Raw genomic sequence first — 22,345 nt, 5'->3', positions numbered from 1 at the left:
ACCAAAAGACAATATCAAGTTAATTTCTTCAACAAATAATAAGAAAATTAGTAAGATGTAGGGATAAAATTGATATACAGAAACCAATAGCTTTAGAAGATATAACAAAAGAAATTACTCCCATTTAATTAGCAAGAAAAAGTTCCCAGGAATAAGTTTAACAAGAAAGTTAAGATCTATATGAGATATATTTTTATCCACCCTCAAAAGTTTATAAAAGAAAACTTGGACAAATAGAAAGACTTATGACGTTCTCGACTAGGACGACTCAACATCATAAAATGCCAACTTTCCCTGACTTATTATGTAAATGAATGCACCTAAATAAAAATAGACTGAGGTTTTTCTGGATCTTTGTATTTTATTTATTTGTTTATTTATTTTACTGTGAGGTGAGAACTAGACAATCTGATTCTAACATTCAAATAGAAAAAGAAGCAAACAAAAATAGGAAAATCCAGAAAAAAAAAAGAGTAAAGAGAAAGAATTAGCCTTACCAGTTCTTAGATCATATAATAGTTTTAATACCTAAAACATTGTTGTACTGGGTCATGAATAAACACACAGAACAACAGAAAAGCACAGGAAATACAGATAGACACAAAAATAGGAGGGAAATTAGTAAGTCATAAAAGTGAAATCTAAAATTGTTAGTGAAAAAAAAACTATGTGATAAATGGCATTAGGACAACTGAGTAGCATTCAGCAAAATAAATAATAAAAGATGAAAGTTGCACCCATGTCCCACAATGTATATAAAAATAAATTTCAAATAGATAAAATATTTAAATGTTATAAGTAAAGCCATAAAAATACTAACAAATCATGGACAAATTCCATGATTTTTTAAATTAAAACTGAAAAATCCAAATGCAGTAAAAGAATTTATAAGTTAAACTACATAAAAATAGGAGTTTCTGCATGAAAAACTACCATCAGCAAATTAAGAAATCAAGACAGACACTGAGGAAAAGAATGTATTTTCACCTCTTATCACAACTTACATCCTTAATATATCAAAAGCTCCAAAAAATCAATAAGATTAAAAAAACTCAATAGATCAATAGGCAAAAAACTTTGATGGAATGGTCCAGTTAAAAGAAACTAAATAGATGCTCAGCCTTACTAATAATATAATAGGAAACCTATTCGATCAGCAAATGTCAGAAGACATTCATGATGTGCCGGTAAGGAGCTATGGAGAAGCAGTGGCCTTCATGCCTGGGAAGCGCAAATCACATGACCACATGCAGGATAATTTGGCAACACCTACAGAATTACAGAGATGTGCATCCTCTGACCCAGCAATTTCACTCCTAGGGACTGATTCTAAAGATAGGTGCAAAATGGTATCTTAGCAAGATAACAGCATTATCTGTTATAACAAAAGATTTGAAAGAATCTGTGTCTATCAAGACCAACCAACCATACAGTGTGGTACTGAAATACTCCACAGCTGTAAGAAAATGGAATGCCACACGTGCTCATAGGGGAATTATCCAATTTATAAGAGCAAGGTGTGGTAAAGCACGTGTAATCTGCCACCATTTGTGTAAAACACAGAGAAGATGAAGGTGAGCACTCACATTCCTGTGTGTTTGCATCTGCATCAGGAAGCTCTAAGGATGCACAAGAAGCTAATCATAACTCATGCCCTTAGTGCCACATATAGAGTTCCTCGAAATCAATAAGGAAGACTGTTACGCAGAGGAGTGTAATGAAACCAGGCAGAGGAGGATGTGAATGGAGAACAGACTATACTGAATGCTTTTCATGTTTTTCATTTCTGGGCCAGGTTCTGCAAGTAAAGGGTGCTGAGGCAATTCTGGAACCATCTCAGTGGCAAGCCCAGGGGGGTGGGTTTCGGAGAACACGTAGAGGAAAGTGGAGGCTCGGGAGGTATGGGAATACTGACCTGATGGAATTAACCATCTTCCCGGGAGCAAGACTGAGACCGTGGAAGGCACTGTGGAGCTTGCTGCAGGTTCTGCTGGATTGGAAAGTGTGTCTCATCCACCTGCTGTCTGCTTCTGTCCTGTCTTAGCCCAGCAGAGCTGTTTTAACACAGACATGTGAAGCCTGCCCAGTATTCTCCTGGAACCAATAAGTCGCCAGTTAGGAAAAAGATCAGCACTGACCAAACACAGAGATGTTGGAAACCTGCATTAATCCCCAGTAGAGGCAGAGGCTCTGAATGCTGAAGCCACAGCTGCGACTTGGCCACACTCTGCACATGGCCCCAGGCATTCAGATTTCTGCACCCTCAGGGTGGTTCGCAGGCTCCAGAGCTGGGGTTTGGGCCCTGCTGACCACAGCCAGCTGTCCCCTGCTGCCTCAGACCAGGGCCAAATTCCTGGTGTGCTTCCCTCCTGCACCCACTCAACGGCTCTGTGGCCTTTGCAAGCACCTGCCTAGCAGGGCTATGGCATTGTGTGGAGTCAGACAATGGTGCCGAGTCGGGAGCGGCCTTACAGTGAGACAGTGTCGATAAAGCCTGGGGCCCAGCTCCCCAGCAGCACCTGCTCCTGCACTGTGGCCACCGTGGCAACGTGGCTGCTTCTATTTCCTTGAGCTCCATTGCCATCTTATCCTAGGCAGGGCTCCTTCACCCCCTGAACCTGCCACCATCCGTCCTCGCCCCTTACTCCCGAGCCTCCTTTCAGTCCTGCTTTTGGGAGGGAAAGAACCCCTGGCTTGGGGAGACTGCCTGGTCCTGGGGTGGCCGCCTGCCCAGGCCCTGGCGTCCCCCATCCTGGGGCTCCTGCCCCGCCTCTGAGCTCTCCCTCTCACTCCCATCTCCTTGGCCTCTCCCGGCTGGGGCCTTGCTGTCTGTCACCCCTGAACGGAGCTGACGCTGACACCCCAGAACGGCAGGGACCTGGAACTGTTCCACCCACCTGCTTCAACAAGCACCTTGAGGACAGACCTTCACCTGCACTTGGAGCATTTAGTTGAACTGCAGTTTTGATAATAATGTAACTGTGTGCAAACACTAGAGCAAGTGACTGCAGTGTGGAAGGGCGAATACTCAGAAAGTGTATGATTTTTGTCTGAGAAGTTTATTCAGCAAGCAGCTAATTCATGGTAACAAAGAAAGTTGATATGAAAACTTCCCTTCCCCTATATCCCTAAGGAGACCTCCAAGAAGACCAGGACATGCTGTTACGTATGTTCTAGAAATGATGAAGGGGAGCACTGGGGAGCTAAGATACACGGGTTTAATCTCAGATTCACTTCCGATGCACCGCCCTCCTTCGTGCATCCACTCTGAGAGGCGTGGCCTCAGTATGAATTGGGGAAGCCTTTGCAGGGGCAAAAGTCATGAAATTAGGTGGCAACACCTTAGGACCATCAAAAGGGAGGGTTGTCTCGGGAATGAAGGCTTGGCGTTAACAGATTTGGCTTGTTGGGTCTAAAGAACAACAAAGTATTTCTCCCCGGCTCTTGGAACCCAAGGTCCTGAGCTCTTCAATACCGGGCAAGTTCACGTTTGCTCATTTCGCACAAGCAGGAGGCAGGGAGAGTTGTTGGGATTCATGCCAGGCAGAGCCGAGCACATCAGGGGCCTTGGGTAAACGGGGGTGGGGACAGTGCAGGCACCAAAGTTCTCGGCATGGGGTTGCCAGCCACCAGTGGACACCAGATGGGAAGGGAAACCACATGTCCACCATTTGCCTCTGCCCGTGGGATGCTGCTCCCACAGTGCCTCTCAGGTGTCTGCGGCCTCACACCTTGTTTCTCACCCTCAATGTGGATCACAGCCGCTGCATGTCTCTGTAAGCACCACAAGGCCAGCAGCCTCCCCTCGGGCTCACAGGATGCCTGAACCACCAGCCTTATCCTGAACTACCCTCCATGGACGTGAGCCCCATTAGCTTTTCTCCCATTTATAGGCAATGGAAGGCCAAACCCTCTTAGAGAAAGACCAAGAACCTGGGATGAGCTGCCTCATATGTTGAGATGTAGAAAACTGAGATTTATTTGCAGAGAAAAGAACCAGGCTCCACTGTCCTGAGGGTACCTCTGGTCTCTCGCAGTTGGATCCCCTCACATTTCCCAAGCCCAGGTCCAGATCTCCCCCTCCCCACCCTATCTCTTCACTCCTCGAAAACCAGCTCCCCTAGCTTTGCCCAGATCACCCAGCAACACTATGGCAGGTAAATCCTTCCTCTTTACAGTAGACTCTGAAATTCGCCCTGTGTTCCCCACTCCCCTCTTCGTCAATGAAAAGGAGCAACTTGTGGTTTCCAGCACCCGGTGACTCCTGTCTGTGGCCCCTCCAGGACATCGGCTGTGAAGTTTCTCCTCCTCCAGATGCCTCGTGCACCCACCTGCACCGACCATCCCGACCTCAGCCCACCTTTTCTCCATCGTGAGCCACAGCACATGTTCCCCAGGAATCTGTGGCTCCGACCACCTCTGACGATTCACTCCCCTGTCAGCCCCTGGGACCCCCAAGACAGTTCAACCTGAGCCTCCGGCCTTCCAGGCCTCCCCAGCTGTTTCCGGTCATTCCTTTCCTCAAGTCCTTCCACCCTGGATGCCCAGGGCGCCACCCTGGCCTCCCCTACACGCTGGCTTGGTTCTTCTCAACCATCGCCATTGGCTTGGTTTCTGTCGTGTTTGGTTTTCAGGGGTCAGGCTGCCGAGTGCTGCTCTTCTCCTGGGCTCTGTCCTCCTCTCTCTCCTTGGGTTGCAGCATCCAGGTCTGATCCGACGACTCCACAGCACACAATGCGGCCCAGGCCATGCACGGAGGAAGACAGCAGAGTGGCCATGAGGCTCCCAAAGGGAGCCAGGACCCAGGCCCAGCACACCCTGCCCACAGTCCCCTGCATCCACTGCCCCTCCTGCGCCCGGCACTGGGCAGCATGGGCTGTGTCAGTGGTGTCCCTCCTCCCTTCTCAGTCTGTTGTGAGTTCCATTAGGCCAGGGACTGGTCCTTAGAAGCTGTGGGACCCTTCAGCCTCCCTAGCAGAATGTCTTGCACACAGTGGTGGCTCCATATTTATTTTCTATTATGTCCATTTATTTTATAAATTTCATGCAGGCCAGATAGATTAGAATTATCAATTACTCTAGAAAATAAAAGGATAAAAGCAAGATCTGGAAATATAGACCAAGCAGCACTGGAATGCACCAACTAAGGCAGAGAGGCCCCCTGAGGCTCCGCGACTGCTGGACCATTTAAGGCAACATCATGTCTCAAGTGGGGAGGGAGAGAATCCGCCAGTCTCAGGGGGGTGGGCTTTTTAAAGTGGATTTAGTCACGGTCTGGACTTGCCCAATTTTCTGTGCTATGCTGTGGGAAGCGACAAGGTCCTAAACTACCCTCACAGGACTTAAATAAAACAAAGAACACACAGGTGGGTGGGAAGGCAGTCAGATGACTCAATTGTGTCTACCACCCATGGTCCCTGATGGGCCATGCCTTCTGCTTAGACAACAGCCTCCTAGACCTCACAGACGGGGGCAGTGGCATAAACTCAGACCTGCAGCGGAGGCCTGACTTGCCACAATGGCCCTGCCCTCCACCACCAGTGACAGACCTGTCACTTTCTCACTGATCCTTCATTTTCCTATGAAATGGGGCTAATATTGCCTCTTTCTAAGGTTCCTATGAGGATTTTGAGATAATAGACACTGAGATAACAAGCCTGCTAAGTGTTACATCAATGTGATTATCCTGAGATTGAGAGGAAATGTCAGCGTGGCACTAGATGGTGGCATGGCCATGAGTGGGAGAGAGAGGGTGGATGTTCCGGATGTCCCCGGATCTCTACCAAACAGAAGATGCAGCGAAAGGACAGCCAGTGTTCCTGGTGTCTCCTTTTCCCCTCAGGGCAATGAATTACGGGTTTTCTGTGCCTTAGTTTTCTTCCTTTCAAATGCAGTTAATAATACTGTCTCTCAGGGGGTATTCACAGACGTGGACAATTAATGATCACAAAGTGCTTTGAAAATAAATGAGCTTACACATAATGGTGGTATTTGATATTTATAATAATAAGCCTGTGCTGCTGGCTTCACAAACTAGATTCATTGGTACAGAGCTTGGTTTTATGACTGGCTTTTTCAAACTTAACATAAAATACTCTTATTTTAAAGTAATCAAATGACCTTCCTGCATTCATCCAGAGTCTTATTTGGAAAAACTTAAGATTTGATCATAGACGTATTTTAAGCAGTGCCAAGTTAACTGACATTGATGCCATCGTATCTGGAGTCGCTAGGAAATCCAGAGGGGGACAATGAACCGTAGGAAGACTCGGACTCGGGTCTGCCTGTAACACTTGGAGCCTGCAAGGCAATATAGTTATTGAGTTTTATTAAAATTACTTGGTGTGGCTATAAACCAAACCACACCCCTCTAGCCAATGTGAAAATCTTCCCGTAAAAGCGGTGGAGTGGGAAGGCCTCTCGCTGTCTCCTCTGCGCGGTAGGCAGACACGGATGACACCGAGGCGGGAATTCAGCCTGCACCTCCTAAAGATGAGCTGTTGAGGGCGATGGCCACAGCAAGTCCGCACCAAGTGCTCTTTAAACATGAGCGTTTCTTTAAACAAAGAACCTTCCCGGCATTGCCTCCCGAGGTCTGATTAATGATGCCCCGGCACCTCCTTCCTCACTCAGGGATCACTTCCCTGCAGCGCATTCCCAGACGCAGGCTTCCCTCACGGAGGCGGGAAGATTTCAGGCCATGTCTGTCCTTGTCTTTTGTCAACGCGGACAAGCATGGAGACCCCACTGGTCAGGCGAGCCCCGCGGTCCCTGTTCCTCACTTCACCACCTGGGGAAGCCTGGTCCCCATCGATTCGCAAAGGAACAAGGAAAGAGCGCGTTTTACCTGGATGGATGGTCCCCCTCACGGTGGCCTTGGAAACCGCTTCAGCCGGAGAGGCAGCGCGTCGCTCGCGGCTCCCCCTGGCCGCTGCCTTAGCCGGGAGCGCCACCCCGTGCCGCGCCAGAGGAAGTGCAAGCGCCAGCACCGCGCGGGCCGAAAGCCACACTGTGGGACCCGCCGCGCAGCTCCAAGAAATCCAAAGCCCATTCCCAGGAGGAGCTTCTCCGCCAAATCATTGAAAAATAAAACGAGAAATGGTCTCCACCGGTATCCCCTTTAGTCAGCCGTACGAAAACGCAACCCGGTCAGCTGCGTTTCTGCTGCCAGCCCTCCTCCAGGCAAGCATCGGCCTCGAGAAGGGCAAAGGGCAGGTAGGAGTTCCGACGCGCATGCGGCCACGGGGCGGAGTCACAGTTCAGAGGCCTCAGCTGAATCTGAAGTTATCCTAAGCTCGGGCCCCAGAGTGAGGACTCGGGGTCAGGCAGCCGATTCCCCGTCAGCTCCTTTACCTAAAGCTGTGCAGAGAATCCGAGGCTATGAGTGGGGGTGGGGGAAAGATGTGCAGGATGCTTTGGTTTCACTCCTGAGATACGAGAACGTCCTCTGAACACACATGCAGATAGCTGGACTTCTAGACAGGGGGAATCCAAATCGTTTCTTTCCTCCCAGCATAAGGGAACGATCCGGTAAGAGCTGGTGTTTATCGATGCTACGTGTCCAGAATGGGGCTGAGCACCGCCCCTCACTGTATCCTAACGTCTGTCTAATGAGGCAGGGAATGTCACTGTCACACTCTGCAGACGAGGAAGCCATGCTGTCAGCAGGTACACATCTTGCCACAAAACCAGTAACCTGTGGCACTGAGATCGCACACCGGTCGTCCACTGCCAAGTCCGTGGCCTCCTTCTCTGGGGTTTGCCTGCCTCCTGATGGCCGCCATGCCTCTGTCCTCTCGCAGGGGCTGGCTCTTCCAGTGGTCACTACTTTTTGGTTGCAAGAAGCAGAGATTCCCTGGAGGGCTTGTTGAAAGCACTCACATCAACGGGGCCTCAGAAAGGGAGCTGAGGCCATGCACGGGGCTGCAGTTTCTCCTCAGTCAGTTTTGGTTTGCATCCCTGGCCTGACTTTCCCTCAACAAGTCCTGCTATCTCCACAAGGCAGCCAGCCCAGCCCTGTCCTCCTCATCTTCCAGCCCCAGCTGAGCAGCCCCTCCCCGCATCATCTTCAGCTGCTGCCCAGGCTCTGCAGAGCAGGTGTCCACTGCCCATCCAGCCATTGTGTCTAGAGGGCAGAGCGACCTGCTGGGACCTTGACAACACCTGGCCCTGCCCACACACCCTGCAATATTCACTGAGGAGTGCACAGCAGCACATATGTGCTTCATGTGTCCTGCTGTGATGCACCGAGTGGTACACAGCATTATTGTGTCAATCATGTGTCTTGAAGTGATGCACTGGTTCAGACAATATCACAGATGCAGTGTTTCTTTAAAACTGTCAAATTTGAGGAGACAATCTAACAAAAGCCAATTGATGAACATTCTGTAAAGGTGACATAAATACTTCAAAAATGTCTCTGACATAGAAAGAAAAAAACAAAACAGGAGTTATTCAAGATTTTAAAAATAAAAGACATAGTAACTAAAAGCAATTGTGATGCTTGGATAAAAACAAACAACAGAAGGTATAAACGACATTATTATACACACTGGGAAGAATTTTATATGGACCATGTATTAGATAATGGTGCTGTGTTGTTAAATTTCCTCAATGTGATAACTGAAGGGGAATGATTTTGTTCTCAATAGATGCATGCTCAAGTATTTGAGGGCAAAACATCACAATGACTAACTTTCAAAATGGTTCAGTCAAAAGAATGATATATGTATACTTAAAAGGGGAAAATAAGTGTGGCAAAATGCCAACGATAGTTTAATTGTCATGTGGGAATCCACTGGACTACTCTAGAAACATTTCTGTAGCTTTAAAATTACTTAAAACAAATGTTGTGGGGGAAAGAGCACACATTTAAGGTAGTAAAAATATTCAGGACACACAAAGAGGGGGTGCAAACAGGTAAAACAACAGGGTTTCTGACCTCAGAGAGCTTCCTGAAGCTGTGCACATGCCTGTCAGGAAGGCGGTGGAATGAGCAGAGCTTCGAGGGGCAGGTCATGTCTCTACTGAGTGGAGCAGAGGATAAGGTCTCTGCAAACAGTGAATTTTAAGCCATTTGTTTAGTCCACATTACAGTGAATCCAACTAAGTGTTTGGAAAGCCAGTCACATCAGACTATCTTCACTTTATTTAATGACAGAGACAGGCAGGGATGGGGAAAGGATATCCCAAATGGATTCTCAGCCACATGATTGGAGCCCCAGAGGAGTGAGCACGGGAGACAGCAGCAAGGACATGGAACAGGCCAGGCTGTTCCATCATTTAATTTAAAAAGGGACGTGGCTCCTGTTCACTCAGGAAAAGGTCGGGGGCAGGGCAGGTGCCAAGGTGATGCATTCTTCTAATATTGTTCAGAACATGTCTTCACGTCTCATCAAAACAACTTACAGAAGCAGGAGAACATTCATCCTGTAGCTAAATTCCACATCCGTGCACTCAGAAGGCCCACGCACAACTACCTTTACTCTCCAATATGGCCTGTCAGATGAACACTTGTGAATTTGGACCAATATTTGCTGTTGCTCTTTGAAAATAATCATTTTCATCATTGCTTTTGATGGAAAACAAATTTAGCTAATCTTCCATTTTTCCCTTGCCTCCAGTAATTCTGGTCTGCTCAAGGTATTCAGCCAGCCAGCAGAGACAGAAAATAAAGGCCAGGCACAGTGGCTCATGCATGTAATCCCAGCACTTTGGGAGGCCAAGGTGGGTGGATCACTTGAGGTAGAAGATCAAGACCAGCCTGACCAACATGGTGAAACCCCATCTCTACTAAAAATACAAAATTAGCTGGGCATGGCGGCACACGCCTGTAATCCCAGCTACTCGGGAGGCTGAGGCAGGAGAATCGCTTGAACCTGAGAGGCAGAGGTTGCAGCGAGCCGAGATCACACCACTGCACTCTAGCCTGGGCAACAAGAGCAAAACTCCGTCTCAAAAAACAAACAAACAAACAAACAAAAACAAAAACAGAGAAAGAAAGGAAGAAAAGAAAAAGCATGGGAGCACAGGAGTTGGAGACTGGAGTGAGATATGATTGTGTCACTACACCTCAGCCTAGGTGATTAAGGGGAGGGGAGGGGAGGGGAAGAGAAAGGAAAAGAGAAAGAGAAAGAAAGAGAGAGAGGAAGGAGAGGAAGGAGAGGAAGGAGAGGAAGAAGGAGAGAAAGGAGAAGAAGGAGAGGAAGAAGGAGAGGAAGGAAGGGGAAGAAAGAAGAAAAAGGGCAAAAAGAAAAGAACAAGCGTGCAGGAGAATTTGAAGCAGCTTTGCCTTCGAATTCTTGGGTCCCCTGAGCCACGCTACACAGTGGACCATCAGCCAGCAGAAATCCATTCTTGTTACACCTGTGACCCCTGCTAGCAAGATGGTCAATGTGGCAGAATCCCTCGGGAAGGTGAGAACAGAAGACATTTGCTTCTTAAGGATTAAACTCTAAGTTAATTCAATTGTGAGCAGAGATATATAACACTGTTTAAGGAAAAACAACAAATTGTAGCCATATACGATGTGACTGTAACTGGAATGGGCATATACTACAGCTGACCAAGGAAGTGATCATCAGAAGCAGGATGGGCAACAGGGGAAAGAATACCAAGGGAAGGTGAGGCAGCCTAGCAGCTTGGCTGCCCACGCGCCTGCAGGGAACAGAGCCGCCGCTCAAGACAGCGGAGCCTCCCTGGGACACAAGGCCCCAGCCCAGGAGCCTGAGCATCTGCTACTTCAGATGTGGTCTCGTTACTGGAACAAATCAATATAGTCCCGGATCTCAGGTCTGCAGCCACTGATCTGGCAGATGATTTTTCTCTATACCTACTGATATGGGTTGAGATTTTGTCTCCTGCAATCTCACATCCAGAAGCTATCTTGTTCTCATCTGGCTGGGACAGCAGCAGCCTTGGTGGGAGTGCATCAGGGCTGTGCTACCTCTCCAGCTCCTCCACGCAACCTAGAGCTCAGGGCTGCCGGCCGTCTTGCCATTTCACAGGACGCCACCATGGCCCATCACATTAATGATGTGGACAGGAAACAAGACACCCCACTGTTTTGGTGACATTATGACCACCTGGGGTGGGACATAACTCCCGTAAGAATGCACGGGGCGGCTGCTCTGAAGTTTCCGGGGCCCGTGATCTAGGAAGGTGTGGACGCACTCTGCAAGGGGGAGGACAGGTTGCTGTGCCCCCATCCACTGGCACTAGAGAGGGGCAGGCACTCAGTCTCTCTGGAGCTCTGCAACCTACATCCACCAGACTCACACATGCTACTCTGCTCACTTTCCAATTAACTTACAAACTGCCAGTTCTGCACGAGGCCTAGAAAGAGCAAAGCCTCCAGAGCAGGTTGATGTAAAAGCTGGTCTCCCTGTCAGGCCACGGTGGCAATTAGATCCCATGATGCATGGAAGAGCCACAGACAGGCCCAGAGCACAGACCCCTACGGTTCTGGGACAAAACCACACTCTCTTCTGCAGATAATTATTAATCTGAGAATCAGCTCTCAGCTTGTCCTCTAGGCCCTGATGGATACTGAACATCTACACTTCACCATGGCACAGCTAGTGACAGCTAGCTGGAACTTAAGCGGACCACCAAAGACTGCGTTTTCTGACCTGTCACTTCACCAGGTGAGGCAACTGCAGGAGCATGTCATCATTACATTCAGGCAAGATGTATATATTTAATAGGTATATAGGTGTACACACACAAGCATGCAGGCACATGCACGCACACACACAGATTAGGCTTTGGCATGTTCTGGAGCACAAGATACACAAGCAAGTGGTTCTGAAGCTCTTCGAGCCCACACTGCTGCATGGACAGCACCCCTCACCACGTACCTACTGGCTTCACGGGGACGTTCCTAGGATCACTCACCTGAATTAAAAGTTAGACTTGATTTCTGCAAAAGATGCTGACAGCTGACACCACTTGAAGGTGAAAATTGGCAACGTTCTAACCCATTTGAGTGGCCCTAAATAACAGCGGGGGAGGGGGCCTATGCTCTCAGTAGGCAGGTGGCACCATGGCTGCCTCGTGCATGTTAGCCTTTCTCTCCAGCCACCCAGCCTTGCTTGCTCAATGTTCTCATCAACAAAGTGGCCATAGAGGCAGTGAAGGACGTTGTCAATGGCTCCAACCATGTGGGCATCCTCACTCCAAGGCTAGTCTGGCTAAGGTCCACTGCTAAATGTATACATCTGCTAATGGGAGAGACCAACACAATTCCTAGCACGAAAAACTCACCTGGAAAGAAGAGCTGGCCCCCAAGCACATCAGGCCATGTGTTCAGAGGGACAGACGCCTCTTGGCCACTGCACCTGGCTCACAGAAGCCTCATCTGCTGCATGGGTTGCTTACAGTTCTGCTTCCAGGAGACCCGTTTCAAGCAGAGCTCAGCAGTGAGGCCCGTGGCAATCGTGATCCCGGCACACACTCCATTACCTCGGGGAGCCTCCCAAGCACCAGGCAGTGCTGGCTGTGACAAGGCGCCCCTTGGGGGCTGCTGGGTTGCCCAAGACGTGCCCTGCACCCTGAGCCATCGGTCAGCAGATGGTGTAGGTTCTCTCATGGCTGGAAAACACGTGTGGAGGTGCATGTGGAGCGGGAATGGCTCCTCTCATTACGCCCCTGCACCACTAGCAAGGTTTTGGATTCTCCGCTAACAATTCTGGACTCTGCTGGTTTGGGTGGCTTCATTCCTTGGATGCTTCCACAGAGGGACACGAGGTGCCCACTGCCCTGCAGGTGGAGGCTGCCGCCCAGCCGCACTGGATGCCTTGTGCCAATGAGCCAGAAGAGTTTACTGCTATGGCCAGGTGACTGTTCTCGATTGTCTTGGCGAAACACAGCTCCTAACACAGAATGGGGGGCCGGGAGGAGGGTCTGGAATTTAGGGGATTCTCTAGGGAACCTCTTAGTATTCCCAAGTCCAGTGATAAGTCAGTGGAAACCTACAGTTACCCAAAACGAGAAAGATTTGTAATGGAAAAGACCTTTCAGGAATGAGGTCTGGGTTAACTCACCAGGTGAAAAACCACAACCCAGACAGGCAAAGTAAAGGAACATGGAACAGTGGCAAAAAGGGAATTTTCAAACACAAACTTCTGCCAGATCATCAGGTTGCAAAAACAGTGCATGCAGCAGCTCTGTGTGGTCTCCTCATTGCAATGGTAGATACACCAGTATCTATGAGCTAACTCTATGAGTCAGTTCTTTCTTTCCCTCTTCCCATCCCAGTACCACCACTAGCAGGATGGTCAACCCTACAGTCACCATCTAAATGCAAGTGTATCAGAGAGAGGTGTGACAGCGCTATAAAAGAAGTCCCATAGTGGGAATACTGACACATGGGATTTGTGCTTTGTGTCTCCACTTTTGGGAAGAGGAGGAACCATCTTCAATTGTACAAGAGAAAGTTGCATCACATTAGCCAGAAGCATCACGCTTACCCAGAGGTGTTGTTTAAAAGGGGCCAGAGCTGAGCTGGCAGAGCACAAACAGCATGTGCTCAGCTGTGCTGCCACCTGCGGCCACCAGGTCTCCTGAGCAGAAGCAGCCACAGAATGCCAGTCCTTAGATGACTGCCAGCTGCACCCTGTCAAGGTTTGGAAGGTGCAAAAAGAGAAGCAGCGATTCAGAGGGTGGGGTGGGGTGGCCCATGCCCAAGCAGACGTGAGGTCAGGGCGGCTGCCCAGAGGCTTCTGGAGAGCCCCAGCTTTGCAGCTGCCAACTCCGACACTGAGGGCTCCCAGGCACCCTCGAGGGCTGCAGCGGCTGCAGGAACCCTCGAGTCACATACTTGGTTCTTCAAGCAGGGCCTGTGAATGGCAGCTTCCCTAATCTTCTTTCCCCCAGCTCTCCCAGATCCTGCACTGAAACCCCCACATCTAAAAACAGGGAAGGGCTCTTCTTTTTTTGCCAAACGCTGACCAGGAGGCTGCAGCCCAGCACCCGTGCCTGCCCACCTCCCCTTTCAGGAGCTGGTCTCCAGCACTGATCTGGGAAGCTTAAATTGTATCAGTCCTCTCCTCAGCCCCAGGGCCCACCCTCCTTGTCCTGATGGCTGGTCCAGGAGTCAACATCTCCCGAGGCTGGTGAACGCAGGGGAGGGTCCCGGCCACAGCAATCGTTCTCAAGGGTAGGCATGTGGCCAGTAACAATGGAGCCACACATTTCGAGTGACAGGTGGGTGAAAGCAGCTCTCCCTTCTTCCTCTGGACAGTGTGTTATGGGGAGATGGAACCAAACCCTACAGCAGCCATTTGGTCACCACAAAGGAAGCCAGACTGAGACTCACACCGACCACTTGGAAAGGGTAAATCAGAACACTGCAGAGAAACAGAACCCGGACCCTGGTCAAGCAGACCCTCAACTCCACCTTGCCTTGGGGTTTTTAGTTGACACGCTGTTAAAATCTGTTAAAATTAAAAGCATCCTGACTTACAAGTTTTCATAAGAGTACTTTACTTGTGGGTTTCTTGGCTAAATGTATTAACATTTGTTTCTTCTCACTAAAAGTCCAAATTTTCAACAAAGCTGTATGTGTAAGATTGATAGTTTCATTCCACTTGTTCTTTTCGTAACTGGTGTAAGCCACTAGGTTCTCCATGTACTGCAAGATCGACTTTACAAACCTGTAAAAAAAAATTAATTTCTTTATCCATTCCACTATAAAATGAAACAACGAATTAAACGTCTTCTCTTCGTTCTTGGAATTATTCCTAAAGTAAACTGTACTTAATTTATGTCTGAGGATTCAAGAAAAATAAATCCATATAAAACAAAAATAAGGGAATACAAATTAGAGGAAATAGAAAAATGCTGAAATGTAAATGCTACTGGACACTTGGACAGGTTCCAACGCAAGCACCTTTTCAAACATTCTTCTCCAGCCCGGACATGACAGCCGTCATTCCAGGAAGGAACTTAGGGGTCATCTGCACCAAACTGACACATAACATAATAAACACAAAACACAAAATAAACACACAATACACAGTCATTCAGTGGATACCAAAATCTAAGCATACTCAAGTCCAGCACGAAAAATTGGCCCCCTGAACATGTGGGTTTCACAATGAGATTTTTGTGTTTTGTTTTGTTTTTCCCACACTGATGTCTGCAACCAAGAGCACTGTAATTTCAATCTGTGTTTGCATGAGACGCAGAGCCTGCTGATACAGAGGACCAACTGTATTTACTGAAAAAGCTCCCTGGACAAGTGGACCGGTGCAGTGCAAACCTGCATTGTTCAAGGTTCGGCTGCAATGACAAGCAGGCCAGTCCTTTTAGCCCCTGTCAGGAGCCTCGTGGGCAGCGTGCCCTCCCCCCCTCACACATGCAGCTTCCATCCCCTGTGATGGAGGGGCCGGCTCAGAGGAGACGTGTGCCACTGAGACAGCTGTTATTGTTAAAGAGATTTTACTTAAGATATTTCTCAAAATGTTAACAGCGGGGTCACTCTGACGGATGACAATAAATGTCATCTTTACTTTTTCCACATTTGCCAGGTAGTTTTCACCAGCATTTTATCTTGAAAATATTCAAACTTAAAGAGAAGCTAAAAGGATAATATAATGAAAAGCCACAGACACTTTGTCTAGAGGAGGGTTCTCTACTGGGGTGATTTTGTCCCCCAGGGGATATCTGGCTATGTCTAGGGCACTTTTGATTGTCATACGGAGTGCAGGGGTGCCATTGGTATTTTGTGGGTAGAGGCAGGGCTGCTACTGAGCATCCTACAATGAGCAGGACAGTCTGCACCAGCCCACAATGCCAGCAGTGCCAAGCATGGGGCACACTGAGCTGGAGTCCTCAGCTGCTAACAGTCTACACGTTTGCTCCTCTCACTCTCAGCAGGAGTCTATGCTTCTTTCCATAAGACACCCCAGTTGTATTTTCACGTTCATTTAAACGTGTACTGAGGTGCCTGGCACCTGCAAAGCATTGGCTTAAAACCAATAAGATATCCAGATCTTCCTAGCAGCCGAGGGAGGCTAGAGCTGGAGCTGCACTCAAGCCCAGATGACAGCTTGTTTGACCTCTGCCCGGAAGCCTCCTTGGTTTGGAATCTCTGGATGTAAAGTGGGTCACACAAGTGTCACACTACCTCAGACTCCTAGATCGGGATGGTCCTAAAAAGTGGACTTCCTGAATTGGAAACTATTCATTACATACACGAATTGGGTTTTTGGCCGGGCACAGTGGCTTTTACACCTGTAATCCCAGCACTTTGGGAGGCCAAGGTAGGATGATCACTGAAGGGCAACATAGTGAGACCTCATCTCTACAAAAACATTTAAAAATTAGCCAGGTATGATGGCATGGCTGTGGTCCCAGCTACTCAGGAGGCTGAGGTAGCGGGATCACCTGAGCCTGGGAGGTCGATGCTGCAGTGAGCCGTGATTATGCCACTGCACCCCAGCATGGGCAACAGAACAAGACTCTGTCTCTGAAAAAAAACAAAACAAAACAAAACAACAACAACAAAAAAACGTGGTTTTGAGACATTTGGATGTGGGAGTTCTTCTTGCAGGCCAGATGTCAGAGCCTTGCCTGAGATGGCAGTGAGGCCACCACGGAGATAGTGGCATTCATACTGCCCCAATCTCACTCCTACAGGTTCACCCTCAATCTGCCCCACGAGGCAATGTGACTGCAGACATACTGTGACATACTTACTTTAGGTACTGCTGATACTCATGCACATTCTTCCCACAAACAGCATGAATGTTGACCAACTCCAGCGCGATGAGTAACAGTATCAGGCTGAGCACAGGGGATAGTAGTCTGATACTAAAAACAGATAAAAGTAAATTAAAATGTGAGGAATGTTGGTATTTTCCACCTTCATAAGGAAAAAGATGATTCACCTAATCAACATCCTTAAGTCCCAACTTCTCAAAAAATAATTTTCCTAATCCTTAGAGCCCAATGCCCGCTTCCAGCCCCGAGGCCCGTAGCCGGCAGGAGTGCCCAGTGTAGCCTTTGCTCCTGGCCCATCCTGCACGTCCGCATTCCTTGCTTTCAGTCACAATCTGAGGCGCCCGGCCTATGTCGGGGCTGCCAGGGGCTCTGCACGCTCACAGGGCACCAGGCAGGTCCAGTCTGCGCCCAGCAGCCCCCCGCTCCCTGCCCTCTGACATCTAGGGAGGAACTCTCACCAGAGAAAAACAAATGGCCTCGATATGAAAGCAGGCTCAATGCCACCAGATTAAAGAAATCCCAATTAAAGTAAGATCTTATTTTTCCCATGAAACTAGCTGAGACATGTAAAAATATTGTGGTTTTGGAGAGTGGTAATAAGAGAATGACCTTGTCTTATAAATTGCTGGTAAGAGTGTAAATTGAGTAGCACCTTTCTGGAGGGGAATCCAGTGATATCTGTGTAAAGCTTTAAAAACACAGATACCACTCAACCAAAAAATTCTAGAAATGTATCCAAAATGGCCATTTCTTAAGGATGTAGCACATTCTAAAATATACTCTATAAGTGAAGAAACCATAATGCTGTTAATCTGCTGTTAATCAAGTTAATCTGCTGTTATATTTTAAATCCAAATATAATCTGCTGTTAATCACGTTAATCTGCTGTTATATTTTAAATCCAAATACTCATTTAGATAGATAGAACCCATATTTCCCTATGCCCAAATTACAAACAATATTTAAAATAGTAGGTACTGTAACTTTCTATGAAAATCAGCATAGGAAGTCCTCAAATAACATCATTTCATTCAACATTGTTTCGTCACAACATCAGTGAGAAAAGAAATGGATGCCCCACGAGGGCCACTGTCCATGTGAAGAAGCACATTCGGCATGGGCTTTCTCCCGTCCCCCAGTCTCCTCCACATGCCAGAGCTGTGCACATTAGATGAACTGGCGTATCTCCATGGTCCCAGAGTGAGTGTGGGCGTGTGACTCGCCCTGTGACAGAAACTCGTCCTATCCAGGGTGGGTCCTGCCTTATACCCAGAGTGGCCAAGACAGGCTCCAGCCACCCACAACCCTGACCTTGAACTGGAATAAGCAGGTTGGAAAACGAATGAACGAATGAATACAGATTATAAGAACTTGTAAAGTCTACCATAATCATACAAGTGCTCAACAGTGACAGATACAAAAGTGCTCAGTGACCCACACATTTGTTCCTGTTGGTGCTGGAGCTGTGGGTGGGGGGAAGGGAGGCAGGCCTGGGGAGGTCTCACTCTGCTAACAGTACTGCCTCATTTAACCGCCACCTGGACTGCTTGGACTGCCGTCACTCACTGCCTCACCAGACACTGACTAGTTATCTCACTTGTGTTTAATTCATCTTTCTTAAATGTCCCTAGAGCTCATATGTACCTCAATGTTTAACACTGTCAGTGTTTTGGGTCTTCATTTAGAAGCTTGGTAATATTTTTATGACCAGAAACATGCTGTGGGAACTTAACTTTTGTTTCTATCATGAAAGGAAAATAAATCTCAGGACCCCAAACTCACTAAGCCAAAGGGAAAAGTCAAGCTGGGAACTGCCTCAGGAAAACCTGTCTCCCATTTTATTCCTAAATAAGGTGGCTACAAAGAGAAAAAAGCTACATACAGACCTCCCTCGTAATTTGTCCACAGGGAAGTTCTCATGGGCCTCAAGATCTTTATCCTGAAAGAGTTCTGCTGAATTTCACCCTGGTAAGGTAGTTGCTAGCTGATCTTCCCAGGTGTGGGACAGGAAGTCATCCCTCAGCTCACCTGAGACAAATGCCTATAGGATTGCTTCCTCTGCCCTATGTAAAATGCAGCTTCACTGAGCCACACTAAGGTGTAAGTGACTATTCCTCTACCCCCACTCACAAGTCAATTGTGTATTCACTGAAAGCCTCATCAAAGACTCAAAACAATGCAATCCTTTGTCTCTTGTCTACCTATAACCTGGAAGGCCCCCACCTTTGTTTTCCCGCCTTTCCAGATGGAACCAATGTACACCTTACACCTACTGACTGATGTCTTTTGTCTCCTTAAAATGTGTAAAAGCAAACTTCGCCCCAAGTACCTGGGGTACATGCCGTCAGGGCCTCCTGAGGCTGTCACAGCACGTCCTTAACCCTGGGAAAGTAAACTTTCTAAACGGATTGAGACGTGTCTCAGATACTTTCTAAACGGATTGAGACGTGTCTCAGATACTTTCTAAACGGATTGAGACGTGTCTCAGATACTTTCTAAACGGATTGAGGCCTGTCTCAGATACTTTCTAAACGGATTGAGACGTGTCTCAGATACTTTAGGTTCATGCTCAGTTGTGGACTCCAAGGATATCAACACCTGTCGATGGGTTCAGTGAGGGGCTGCTGTGTGTGTCTGAAGGTGAGGACTAGAACTGCATCTGTGACAACTTCCTGCCCCACAGTGCCCCTCCAAAACAGGAAAGTGCGCGCGCACCTACTCCACATACGCAGGTAGTTCTGCCGCTGGCGAGACCGCAGCGTCCTTTCCACCCACTGCCTGTGTCTCAGCTCCGAGGCAACGGTGACCTGGCTGGACACACGGTGGCACTGTTTGCCGATGCTTCGGAGCACAACCACCACTTCCAGCACAATCCTGGGGCAGAACAGGGTGGGAACAGGTGTGCTGCAGAGCTCACGGAGCAGCTGGGGCCACCTGCAAACAAAGCCAGACTTGGAGCAGGCATCGTGATCCTCACCTGAGCCTCACTCTCCTTCTGCACCTGCAAGGCTGCGGCTTTCTGGGAGCCAGGGCTAGCGGCGTATCACTGGTTGGTCTGCAGGGACAACTGTGACACGCAGCAAGTGTTAACTAAATACACTGAATTGTGGCAAACAGAATGTGGTATTCACAGCCTTGTCAGATGTGCCAAGCTTGCACAGAGATTGTCAAAACTTATCTCATAATTCCTCTTGAAGCAGTAACAGTGGGATTCTAAGACTATTACCAAGTTTATAAAATCTAAAACATAGAAAATGCTAAGTTTGCTATGCTAATCTGCTGAATCAATGTTTCAACAGTTGTCAGGATGTCCCGGAACTTACATCTCAGTAGGAAGACGATCCAAGTCCTTTAACACACAATGATTCTCAGGCATATGGTGATACAGCTCATCTGTTATTTTTGTAATTAAAGAGTGGCAGGCATTTGTTTCAGAATTATCTTCTAATCTGAAAAATAGAAAATATTTAAAGATACGTGACAATTAAAATGCTCATATTAGTGCCTATGCACAATAATGTTTAATGGTTCACTGAGCAGCAACCTAACTGTGAATCTCACTTTCCTCAAATATAAAATGGAAAAAGCCACCATCACGACAGTGGAGAAACAAACGATGCTGTATGCCAAAAGCAAAGTCCAACAATGACAAGACGATGAACCACCTGCGTATTCTTCCTGCTGAACAAGTATGTCTGCTGTTGTCTACGATTCCAGAATTTATGTCTCCATCCCTACTTCTCTCCTGAGCTTCAGACCCATCTTTCTTCCTATCTACTCAGGGTATTTCTCATGGACGCCATTGTCTACCCACAAAACCCACCTCTCGTTCCATGTTCAGTCTCCACCAGGGCCCCATGCCAGTTGGAAGATCGCATTCAGCAACACTTCCAGCTCCCCACAGCCTGCATCAGCCACCAAGGCCCAGAAATTCCTCCTTCCCCTTTTATCTTCCAATAGCCTCCTTAAAGAAGAAATGCTGCCGAAACTAATAGTACCAGACAAGCTTGAGGTCAGCCAGGCCCCAGGATGCCACGCACCTGACTGCTTCCCGAGTGAGTTCTTCGGGGAAAGGCAGCAGAGCCCAAACCCTGATGCTCTCCTCACAGCTCAGCACCTGGAAGGAAATGTTTTATTGCTTTTGTAGATTTCACGGTAACTTCCTGGAAAATCTGTTTTTATGGATGTTACATCACTCTCTAGAAAATACGTATCTATAAAATTATTACAAATTCTAAACATTTTAAAACCAGATGGTGGGTGTCAGTTCTTCAGTACATTCAGATGGGGGAAGGCTGCGGAAACTACCAGCAGACTGGTAGGGAGTGAACGTCTGGGGTGGCTATGACCATGTCCACGAGTTCTTTTGACACCTGCCATTGAGAGGGAGGCCCCCACCAAATCTGCACGAGCCCTGGCGACTGGCCTGGAACCAACAGAACACAGCAGGTGTGAAGATGCTGAGCAGCATCCAAATGTCAGAGGCGCAGGTGCCTCTCCAGTTCAGGCCGCACTCGGGGTGCAGCAGCTGTCACCTTGGGACTGTCCCTGCAGGACCCCCATGAAGCCTCTGACCAACTTCCAGCCTTCTCAGATGGGACACCCACAAAGCCCTGGGGGACCACAGCCGTCAACACCCAGGCCAGGCCACAAGACAGATCCCTTGGCAGATGCTCCCCATTTCTTTTTTTTTTTTTATTTGAAGAAATTTATTGTGAGTCAAATGAGTGACCACACCCCATGACACAGCCCTCAGAAGGTCCTGAGGACATGTGGCAAAGGTGTTCTTCAAAGTGTTCATTATTAAGGCATCCATCTCCCATTACATCAATACACTTTGCTAAACAACGCATTATTTCTGAGAGGACGTCTGAATCTGTTTCTGTACCAATAGTCTTAATTAGAACATCACATAAATTGCCACATCTGTGTGAGATACTCAGCACCACGGACTCTCGCACACTCCAGGAGAAAAGGCATGGATTCTGCTGCTGCCCCGCCAACACCATCGTGGAAACGAAATTTCAGTAAAGGGACCACCAGTTTGACAACCTGCTTGGTGTACTCCACAAAGCACAGTCAAATCAGCTATGTGCTGCAAAAGGTCACAATTTTTTTTTAAATTTGAGATGGAGTCTCGCTGTCACCCAGGCTGGAGTGCAGTGGTGCAATCTCAGCTGATGCTCCCCATTTCTAACCCACTAGCGTATGAGCAAGTAAAACAGTGGCTGCTGACACCACTGAGCGTGGGTGGTCTCAACAGCAGGAATAACCGAAGCCCAGGATGCAAAGCTGCCTGAATACCTGTGAGATGCCAGGAGGGGGACAGGAAGTGGTAAGTACCCAAAATAGCCACCGTGGGGCACAGGAGAGGATGGCCTGGAGCCTCAGCAGCTCTGGTTGGAAGACAAAGGCTGCCTTCTTGAAGCTCCTCTTCCTTCCTAAATCTTCCCTCCTCCCTACCTGCCCACCTCCACCTTCGTAAGGGCTTGCTCTTGGAAAGCATGGCATTCCCACTGGTAAAGCTGGTCCACAGCGCCAACGGGGAATGGCATCCGACCAGCACAGCCCGATGCTCTGCCTCCAAGCCATACCTCCAGGCGGCTGTTTTCCCAACTTC

The 22,345-nt window shown here is 48.1% G+C and overlaps 2 protein-coding genes across 15 annotated transcripts in view; one reads left to right on the top strand and one right to left on the bottom strand.

Annotated features, from left to right (window-relative positions):
- The first annotated feature begins 6,602 nt into the window (after positions 1-6,602).
- LOC129477065 (putative uncharacterized protein encoded by LINC00242) lies at positions 6,603-7,164 on the top strand. The gene has a single exon (XM_055269840.2). It carries the CDS (start codon positions 6,603-6,605, stop codon positions 7,122-7,124), a length of 522 nt encoding a protein of 173 aa, XP_055125815.2. The 3' UTR covers positions 7,125-7,164.
- Positions 7,165-14,460: 7,296 nt separating this feature from the next.
- The window catches only part of ERMARD (ER membrane associated RNA degradation), a 33,373-nt gene continuing 25,488 nt past the window's right edge, over positions 14,461-22,345 (bottom strand). For 7 of the 14 annotated variants that reach the window (XM_055269815.2, XM_055269814.2, XM_055269812.2 and 4 more), the window contains 5 exons: positions 20,766-20,842; positions 20,049-20,174; positions 19,441-19,659; positions 16,702-16,815; positions 14,461-14,654 (listed from right to left, as the gene is read on the bottom strand). In XM_055269815.2, coding sequence (XP_055125790.2) covers positions 14,471-14,654; positions 16,702-16,815; positions 19,441-19,659; positions 20,049-20,174; positions 20,766-20,842 — 720 coding nt within the window. In that variant the 3' untranslated portion in view covers positions 14,461-14,470. Of the gene's footprint in view, positions 14,655-16,701; positions 16,816-19,440; positions 19,660-19,702; positions 19,793-20,048; positions 20,175-20,765; positions 20,843-22,345 lie in introns of all 14 variants that reach the window. The other 7 variants (XM_055269817.2, XM_063623963.1, XM_055269819.2 and 4 more) reach the window with 3 other exon arrangements.

Source organism: Symphalangus syndactylus, chromosome 2 (assembly GCF_028878055.3).
Source record: "Symphalangus syndactylus isolate Jambi chromosome 2, NHGRI_mSymSyn1-v2.1_pri, whole genome shotgun sequence".
Lineage (NCBI taxonomy): Eukaryota > Metazoa > Chordata > Mammalia > Primates > Hylobatidae > Symphalangus > Symphalangus syndactylus.
The sequence above is the reverse complement of the archived record's forward strand: the minus strand, read 5'-3'. Positions and strand labels throughout refer to the sequence as shown.